General features: G+C 38.4%; 1 protein-coding gene across 1 annotated transcript in view; it reads right to left on the reverse strand.

Moving 5' to 3' along the window:
* Positions 1-10,422, reverse strand: part of WDR19 (WD repeat domain 19) — an 87,381-nt gene that overhangs the window by 48,731 nt on the left and 28,228 nt on the right. Inside the window, exons 7-14 of the mRNA XM_019635995.1 lie at positions 10,201-10,313; positions 9,747-9,920; positions 6,427-6,497; positions 5,793-5,965; positions 5,586-5,700; positions 4,624-4,730; positions 3,766-3,888; positions 2,141-2,290 (exon numbers count right to left, since the gene is read on the reverse strand). Coding sequence (XP_019491540.1) covers positions 2,141-2,290; positions 3,766-3,888; positions 4,624-4,730; positions 5,586-5,700; positions 5,793-5,965; positions 6,427-6,497; positions 9,747-9,920; positions 10,201-10,313 — 1,026 coding nt within the window. The remainder of the gene's footprint in view (positions 1-2,140; positions 2,291-3,765; positions 3,889-4,623; positions 4,731-5,585; positions 5,701-5,792; positions 5,966-6,426; positions 6,498-9,746; positions 9,921-10,200; positions 10,314-10,422) is intronic.

Raw genomic sequence — 10,422 nt, forward strand, 5'->3', positions numbered from 1 at the left:
GTGTAAGAAAAAAGTCATCTCTCCCAATTCTAATGTACAACATGAGTCACTTCCTTACTATCCACACAGTAGGGGAAAAATAGGTTGAACAAACATACATGTAAGGGAAATTGCAAGTAAATATAAGAATTTTAAAGAGGAATGGTTGCAGTCTGAATAGTTACATATTTTCATATATGTACGTTACAGGAACAATGTTTCTGTCAAAGGTTTTGAAATTGAGTGGAAAATTAAGCTGCAATAGTAGCACACTCTAACAGGGTGGGTGTTAGAATCAAATAGAATACACAGCACTCTGGTCAAGAGTCCAAAGGCCTTAGCGTGGCCTCCTCCGGTGTCCGCGGCTGCGGGGAAGACTGTACCACAAGCTCTCCTGTACCTTCCTTGCCAAGCTGTCCTTACTCATGGAAAAGACTGGGTATTATTTCAAAGAGGAGCTTATTCCTGTGGGTACCACACTCTCCTCTGATATCTTGCCCAACCACCTAAAATTCTAACCTACCAATAAGATCTTCATTTGGATAAAAGCAAATACCCATCCACAGGTTGGGTTAGGGAGAGCCTGTGCTCTCATGGAGTCATTTTTTTGTATGGATTTTGTATTACCAGGGAGTTTCTTCTTAACACCTAACCACGTCGCAGATTAGAGCTGGAAAAGAGAGTGAGGATGATCAGCATCAAGTGAGATAATTCTGGATCTTGAGGGGTTTAAGGGTAGTTAAGGAGGTCAAGGGGGCAGGGCTTTAACCAACAGCTGCTAACTAGCTACCCTGTGCTTGACAGCATGTTTGGAAAACTCATCTCACTGAAACCATCCCAACCCCATGAGGGAGTCATACTAGTCGCTTTAACAGAGATTATCAAGGAAAGGAAAACTGTAAAAGGAAAAAGGAAGTCACATCAACTTGTTCAGGCAGGTCTTCCTCTTTGCCGTTTCCCCAGCAGTCAGACCCCAGTTCTGACTAACTCCTGTCAGATGCCTGATGTACCTTCTACCCTCTGTGGATCTGTCTAAGCAGCCATTTCCACCTGTGGTGAACCCACACCGGGGATGTGAGGCAGCTCTGATTCCTTATACCGTGACAGAAAGGAAATCTGTATAAGGCTGAATTACCCTCAGTAGGGAGAACTCAAGGTCATCTTTATATTTATGTTATACTCCTCACTTGTTTTGTGATTGGGACAGAAATAGGTTGAGTAAGAACTAGCACATTAGGAATTTTGCATAAATAATCTAGTCACCCTGTGGAAACCTGTTACATTTGAGAAAGAAAGAAAGAAAGAGAGAAAGAGAAAGAGAGAGAGGGAAAGAAAGAGAGAAAGAAAAGGAAAAAAATGACGGGAAGAGAAAGTAAGAAAGGAAGAGAGAAAGAGAGAGGAAGAGAAACAGCAAGCAGGAAGTCTGGGTATCTAGGAAAGTGTATAGTGAGGGGAAACCTGTCTACACTGAACTGTCTTCTCCAAGAAGCACAGGCCCCTGGGGAACAGTTAAAAACTGTTATTAAGGGTCTAGAGCAGCTGCGGGCTATGTGAACTGGGACCAAGAATGTACTAAATAATTAACTGAAATAAAAAAAATAAATGAAAACTCCAAGTACAGTAAATGATATAAAACAACATTTGTTTTTCCTAAATCTATTTTCAAAAAAGTTACAGGTGTGTAAAAATAAGAGTAACTGACTCTAAAAATGGGTCCATCTGTATTTAATCATCTAATACAAAAATAATACCTTTTCCTTGTGTCTAGGACCTTTAAGGGAAGAAGAAAATCAACTGAGGTGGGCAGAAAGGACAGGGCAGTGTCCCAGCCCTCTGAAGCTTATTACATATGTGGAGAGAAAGGTCATGTACATGAAGATATACTATAATACTGCACAGTCAATAAGGTTAAAAGTGGTACAGACAACTGTTTCATCCCTAAAAAATCTCTCTGGGGCTGAAAAATTGCAGAATCGAAGTTTTCTTGATATAGTCACAAAATGGATCACAAACATGATATCACAAATATGATAACAAAGTACTATAATCCTTGGCTCTGTTTACAGGAAAATGATTTTATATATAAAATACATTTTAAAAATACTTTTATTCATATGTTGCATTTTTAAAAAACAAGCATTTAAAACTTTTCTAGACTTACAGGACAGTAGACAAATCCATCACTTTTTTCATCAATGAAAACTACTCTGGTCCCATTTGGGTCAGGAAAAATCTTTTTCACACTGGCAGCATGTCGATAATCATCAACGAACTGCCAGTCTTCAATGTAGAAATACTGAATGACACCAGTCTAAAAAATAATCCAGACAGAAATATAAAAAGTTGTCAAGAAAACACTGACTTTCAACCTGTATGTTAAACATACTTCCTTATTTGAAGGGAAAAAAATGTCATATTGGTGATAAAGGAAGAGTCTAAGAATATTTATTATATGTACCAGGTACAGACCCAAGAAAATAAGCAAAATGAGAATGTACATGTGATTCAACAGGCTATTAATTCCAACATTCTTAGTGATATTAAAGCTTAATTGAGTTTCAGATTTTCCACTGGCAGAAAATACCCTTACTGCTGGAGTAACATTCAAATCATGCTATTTTAAATATCTGTGCTATTAATTAATAGAAAAATTCTAAAATTAAGCACAAAATAAAAAAAACAAACCACCCAATACAATTAATTGTATTTCTATATATTAGCAATGAACAAGTAGACACCAAAATTTAAAAATACCATTTACAATCATTCGAAAAATAAATCTTGCTTGTTCAAGCTCCACCTCTGCTACAAACTTACTAACCTCTCAATCTTGAATGTCCTCATCTCTAAAACGTCCCTACTTATTTTATAGAGTTAATGAGATAAGTGAGATCAGGCTTTACAAACTGTTGTGTGTCACACAAATGTATTTACTATTATTTACCATGTCACTCACTAGTTTACCTGATACATAATACCCTACTGGTGTATATTAGTTTAAAGACCATTTTAGGGCAAACTTCAATTTATAAAGTCTCTCTTATGGCAATAAGCATATTTTTTTTAATTCCCTTTTTTAAAAACAATTTAACGTGAGAAAATATAACCTTTGAAACAGTGAATAATTGTTTTTCTAATGTGGAAAACAACACCTTTTCTACCAACTTTACTAAATTCCTTTAGAGACTGAACATGATAACAAGTATGATAAGCTTTGAAAAATCTTTGAAAACTTTTTACAAATATAGGATGCTATTACTGTAACTATGCTTTATGTTCATGTGGCTAATGTAATATTTAGAGGCATTGGTGGTTCAAGAGACCAAAATGCTGAAGTGAGATTCTCAGGATTCTATTAATTTTAATATTAAATTCCTACTAAATACAGGCACTGGAGATCTAAAGTTGAATGAGGTGTCTTATGTTCATCATCAAATTAAATCCTTAAAGCATCTAGATGAAGAAAATGAGGCTTGCAGGAGATAAACAGCAACTAGCAAGTAAAATAACTAGTATTTGAGCCCCAATTTTCTTGACTCCAAAGTTCACCTTTTTTTGCTGTGCCGTCAAAATTGCTTATAATCACAGAAGCACTCAATAACTAGCAAATCATGCCCCCTATGTGTTCTACATAAGTATCTATTTGTATGTTTATATTATAATTATACATATATTTATATAATGTATATGTGTATTATATATTTATGTACACATAATAAATATATATATTACCAAGTACAAATTAGAAACTACCCTATATTCTGTATTTAAAAAGACAGTACGTACATCTGTACCATAGATGAGGAAATCACCAGTTAAAGCATGACATAGAATACGGCACTTATCATCCACGGCTGGGAAAAGTCGAGTCTCACGTTCTTCTTGAGCATCCAAGATTTTACTTTCTATCTAAAACATAAAGAATAGTGGCTCATAGATTTATGTGAGTAAGCCTGGTCTGCAACATCAAGGAGAGGGTCTTTCAGTTACGTTCAACTGAACATTCAAACTGACCAGGCTACCGCAGACCAGCTGACTCGGGAAGATATCACACAGGAAGCACCGTTTGCTGGCAGAGGAGCATGAGACAACACTCTGCAGTGGGAATAGTCTCTCAAGTTATCTAACAGCTCATCTCTTTGGCTTCCCAGAAGCAGAGCCAAGAAATACATGTGGGAGATGTCCTGGTTTAGAAGTCCCATATTCTTGGGGCCAACACCTTTTGAGCAACTCAGAGGCATAGTTTCAAGGACCCCCCTCAAACCCCCTGCACAAGCAACATGCCCAAATGGAGGAGTCAATGCATTCCAGGAGCCCAGATGTATGGTGTTCCCATTGGTTTTTATATATAGTTCCTTTATAGTTTCTTGATGAAGTTTTCCAAATGGGTCATTTTTACCATAAGGACTGGTGCAAGCAGCACATTTGGTAAATTGCCAGATTTCTTGGGAACAGAGCTAGAAAGTTAACCGAACATCTCATGCAGAAGGATAAAAAGGTGTGTTAATCCTTTATGCATACCTGGCTTTCTAGCTAGTCTATACATGGTTATTTCCAGGGCAATGTTCTCAATAATAAGACAGTAGGATGTTTATCATCATCACTTAACTGAGCAGGCCTCCAGGACATGAAAATCATCCTTACCAAATGTAACTGCACTTTCCCTTCAAAAAGTGCAGCAGCATAGTCAGAATGAAGGCAAATGCTGGTGACTGTCCCCAGATACTCTACATCTTTCAATTTTTTAACACCTGTAGCAATTAAAAAAAAAACAACACATTAAAACATAAATAAAAGTATCTTACATAAAGATTTGAAAATAATTTTAAGTGTGTACTTTGCAAGGAAATACTGAACCTAAAATTTTTATTTTAGCCATTCAAAGAAAATCTTAGTTGCCATACAAATTTGCCTTCAGGAATTCCATAATGGTTCACATGAAACAAAGTAATGGATAATAAAATCACATACAAAACAACCAGAAATTAAACCTTGGTGACAATAAGCTTAATGGTGTGCGCTATCAGAGGATAATTCTCGGCCTTGCTCTATTCCTGAGGGATACCTGACCTCCAGTGGGGGAAGCAAAGGAGGAAGAGGGGAAGAAACAGCAAGGCTCCCATCAGATGCTACTGGTCATTATTCAAGGAATAAACTTGTGGGGGAGGGAACCAGCTTTTACTGAGAACCTACCAAACCAAGGCGTGCCTAAGAAAGTCACTATGCAAGGACAGATCACATATTTTATTTAATTTTTCACATGGCCCCTTACATGTAGAAGAATCTCCATTTTCCAGATAAAGAACCCAAGGTTCACAGGGATAAGGAATTTGTCTCGAGTCGTCTAGCTAAAAGAGGCAGGCAGGACATGTGAATCCAAGGCCTCTCTACCATGCTGTCTTTACCACAAAGGTAAAAAATAAAACCTTTCCAAAAATAATGCAAATTTTTAGAGGACTCAGTTCACAAAACCTTTTAAACTAAGAAGGAGGTGTCTAAAGGAAAAAAAGTGAAAGACTTGGTCTTCAAAGAAACTTACAGTGCTTCCCAATAAGATCAGAAATTATGTGCTAGATAAGAAAACAACCGGCTTTAGTTAGACTTACCGTTCTCTCCAAGGACATAAAACCAAGCTCGATTGTTCATGCCCACAGCCAGATGATAAATTCCTACGGCCACAAAGTTGGGTTCCACGTCAACAGAAACCGTGATCGGCAGCTGCTATAACAGAGAAAAGTAACAGCAGTAAATCAAATGCTAAAACTGTTTTTATTTTACTAATAAATAAAATAAAAATAACACCATTTTCATACTCCTTCAACAGGGTTGGCAACAGTGACTTCAAGGAGAGAGGTGAGATACGCAATCCTTGTGCTGCAGGCATCCCCCAGTACAGGAAGCTTGGTCAGGAAAACATGGAGTGAGCCCCTCTGGGTAGACAGTGCCAGCAACTGGCCATCATCTGTCCAGGACAAGGTGCCCAACCCTGAAATAATTGACAAGAAGAAAGGATCATTCAAAAACAAATATGCTGCTGCAGGCAAACAAGCAAATATTTTCATTTAAGCTATCAGAGGCATAAAAATCTTCCAATGTTTTAATAGTTTAAGTAGTCTTTATTTGAGCTAGGAAATTCACCATGGATTGGCATATGAACATGAGCACTGATTTCCATTCAATATCAGCTCAAATATAAGAATTTAGATTTAGTTGAAATTGAGATACAATTCACTGTAAATCTTTGGATCGAAGTGAACTTATATCCTTCTAGTCAAGGAGTATGACTCATCATAATTACTGAAATAAGGAGGCTATTTTAGGGAACTCTACTGAAAGGTGTTAATTTTATTCCTCCTACAATGAATGCAAATCACACAACAAACACATTATCACATTATTCTGTTATTGGAATGATAAAATGGACATCTGCTTCAAAAAAATCAATACCTTTATTTTCATCATCCAGGTTGATTATAGCATACATGTCTTTTAATTCTGCTAACTCATGGATTTTAATACTGAAAAATAAAAATTAAATATGAACTCTAAGTAAAATTATTTTTGTTCATAAACAATGTTATACATATTTCTCAGTCTATTCATAATCAATATTTACACCACTTCAAGCAGAATGCAGAAATCGTATCCCATATAAGAATTTTACCCTTTCCCCTTTGTTGTAGTTGTCTTATATATTGCATCATCATGCAATGAACATACTGTCAGACATTATAATTTTTTGCTTTCAGCAGCCACATATATGTTAACAATCTCAAAAGAAAAAAAAAATAGTCTATTTACCTAGCTATTTGCCATTTCTGTTGTTCTACCTTCATTTTTGATGTCCCAAATTTCTGTCACCTATTCTCTTCTATCTAAAGAAATTCCTTCAGTAATTCTTTTAGAGCAGGTCTGTTAGCTGTTAGCAATTAATTTTGTACATTTTCCTTCATCTGAAAATGTTTTTATTTCCCCTTCATTGCTGATGGGTATTTTCACTGGATACAGAATTTCAGTTCACAGTTCTTTTCTTTAGGCACTTTAAGAATGTTGTGCCACTTCCTTCTGGCCTCCGTGATTTATGGTGAGAAATCTGTCATTCAAAAAGTTTTCTCTAGCCACTTTCATGATTTTGTATTTGTCTTTAGTTTTTAGCAGTTTGTTTATGATGTATCTGAGACTAGATTTCTCTGGATTTATCCTTTTGGGGTTTTGCTGAGCTTCTACAATACATATAGATTTAGGTCTTCTGTCAAACATGAGAAGTTTCCAGCCATTATTTCTGAGACTTTTTGGTATTGTTTTACAGGTATTGTTCATTTTTCCTCAGTCTGTTTATTCTGTGTTCAGATTAGATATTTCTACTGATCTGTCTTCAAATTCACTGGCTCTTTATTGTGATCTCCATTCTGCTATTAAGTACACTGCATTAAATTTTTCGGTTCTTAAATTTCCATTTGGTTCTTTTATATAAGTCCTATTTCTTTTCTGAAACTGTTTCCATGTGTTTTGAGAATATGAGCCCTTACCTCTTAAAGTATTTTTATAACAGCTGCTATCTTCATCATCTTGGCATTCGTGTCTTTGAATTGCTTTTCCCAAGCAAGTTGATATTTTCCTCATTCTTCATGTCAAATAATTTGGGGTTATATTCTGGATGTTTTGAATATCATATTACAAGACTCTGTGTCTTGTTTAAATCTAGTGGAGAAGTTTATTTATTTATTTACTTATTTATTTACTTATTTAGCAGGCAATCAACCCTGTTGGGTTCAGGCCACAAGTTTCAACCAGCCTTCTGTGGGTTATGGTTTCAATGTCAGTTCCCCTTTCAAAGCCTTTGCAGTGGTATCTGTATATATCCCTGTATAACCCACTCAGTGGCCAGTACAGGACCTGGGCTATTATCTCTTCCTTAGTTCAGTTCTCAAAGTCTTTCTTATGTGTTTAGGATGAGATACACATACACAACTCAAAAGTGAACACCGGAGTTCATAAATATCTTTATAGGGTTATTTTCCAGAGCCCCTCCCTCTCTGGGATGTTTCCGGTATTGTTCCAGTTTCCTAGGGCTCCCCATTTTGTCCTCCAGCTGAAACGCTGGGGCTCTAGTTACCCTGCTCTGCCTTGCACTTCCCACAACTACACCCGCATCTGTGGCAAAGCAGTGGGAGGAGAGAAGAATAAGAAGGTTTGCCCTGTCTTCTTGGCATCGCAGCTACTCCCATTGGAGAGGAAGGCTATCCTCCATCAGCATTTTAGGTGCCTCGGGGTCCTTGCTGCCACTGCTGGTGCTGCCCCTGCCATGGTGAGAATGCTTGGTAGCTGGAACATGGGACAAAAGAAAGAAAACGGGGGGATTGTCCCACCGCTCGCTAAGTGTTAGGAGTTCTCTTTCCTGCGACTTGAGGCAGAACCAGAAGCTTCTCTCAGAGCCCCTCTGTCCATGCTCTGGAGCCCACTTCCAGATTTTGGGCTGCCCTAAGTCCGGGGGCTGGAGGACAAATGGGAGACCCACCACTGGTTCAGTCATACTTCAAATGCTGGTTTTCTTCATCAAGCTGCCTGCTACTATTTATTTTTCAGAGTCCTGAAATAGATTGTTCCATGCATCTGTCCAGGTTTTATAGCTGCATTCAGTGAGAGAGACAGGGTAGAGCAGCCTCCGAGCCCACGGCTGGAGGACAGGGCTCTGCTCCGGGCGGCAGCCTGTGCCTTTGAGAACCCCTGTGCGCCAAGCTCGGAGTTCACTGTCTTCTGGCTTCTTCCTCACAAACTGCAGCTGCCTGTTCTGGGAAACACTGGATGGTCCTCTTCTTGACCAGAGTCACCCCAAGATCCAAGCTTGGCCACGGGGGCGAGGCTGGTGCTGCTCCCCAGTCACCTGCAGACCCCACAGACATGGGCTTCTGAGGACTGAAGTTGCCAACCGTGGGACGCACACCCAGGGCTCCTCACCCCCAGTGCACACTTCGGTTTTAGTACTGGGAGTGCCCCGTGTCGGCCACACACGGCCCTCCACAGGAGCTCCCCGTCACACCATGCATGCCCTGTATCACACGTGACCCATGTCACTGCAGCCTTACCCATGCAGCATTCTGGTTTTGCCTGTTTTTCATGTCCATGCCTCTAGGATTTAGTATGCTTTCTCCCTGGTGAGCTTGAGCACACGGTATATTGGCATTCCCCCTGGTGGAAACCGTCCGTGCCCACGTACCCGGTGGGGCTCGAAGTGGCCATTGGGCCATAAATACTGTTGCACATAACTGGTGACTTGGGCCTGTGGTGGTGCAGACACTCCCTAGTCTAGTATTTCCCACTGTATTTTTATCATCCAGAAATTTAACTTTCTAACTAGTCAAATTTGTTCACCCTTTACTTTATAATCTCTTCGCTCCTTCAGTCCTTATTAAGCAAGTGTGCTCTATACCTGAGATGGATGCTGTTTGCTTTCTACTGGTTTCCTGTGGCTTGCTGTCCATGTGTCTCCCTAATCCAGACGATGCTGCACTGGTCCCCACATTACTCTCCAGCTGCCTCCTGCACTTATCACAGTGCTTCCGGTCCTACTGTCTACTGACACCTGTTTTCTCCTATAATAAACATCTGTCCCAACCCATTCAAAAAAAAAAATATTTTTTTTTCAATTGCAAACATGTTCTAAGAGTTTAAGTATGGTTGATAGATATATATCAGCAATCGAAGTCTTGCTGAATCTCTTGAATACTGTTATATAAGCTTTCCTAGGAATTTGTGAATGTACTTACCAGTTATCACCACATGTAGCAGCTTTGTTAAGGGTCTGTGATAGTGCAATACTGGTTAGACTATCTTTATAGTCATGAACCTGAAATACCTCTTGACCAATCTCTCGAATATAAGTGGAAATGACCACAAAAATTCCACATGTAAAGCCAATCATGATATAGCCATCACCATACCTATAGCAACAAAGGCAATAATACAGTAAAAGGGAAATTAACACTCATTGACAATACAGTAAATAAACAAGTACTTTAAAATGCAGAAATTAGAGAATATAATTTTTTATTAAGGGTCTATGTGCCAGATAATATGCTAGGTAGCTTCCCATACTAAATCACAGCCTATAATCCAGAAAATGTTATATATAGAAGTAAAAAAGCTACAGGCATTTTGAAACATAATTAGTAAGGAAAAACACATGGATACCTTTCTGTGTAACGAGCTATTTGTACATACCAACTATAGCAGACAATGTTGCCATAGCGCTGCTGAAACTCCAGATCAACTGGGCTATCTGGTTCATTCAGGTTAAAAAAGAACAATGATTTCTTGCCAACCACCACACTTATCTGCCAGAGAAGATTAAGAGATTGTGAATTGAATTACTTGGGATTTCATTTAAAGACCAATAAGCAAACTCAAAATGCTGAACCTAATTTATAAAACAAGTCAAATTTA

The sequence above is a fragment of the Hipposideros armiger genome, unplaced genomic scaffold (assembly GCF_001890085.2).
Source record: "Hipposideros armiger isolate ML-2016 unplaced genomic scaffold, ASM189008v1 scaffold_26, whole genome shotgun sequence".
NCBI lineage: Eukaryota > Metazoa > Chordata > Mammalia > Chiroptera > Hipposideridae > Hipposideros > Hipposideros armiger.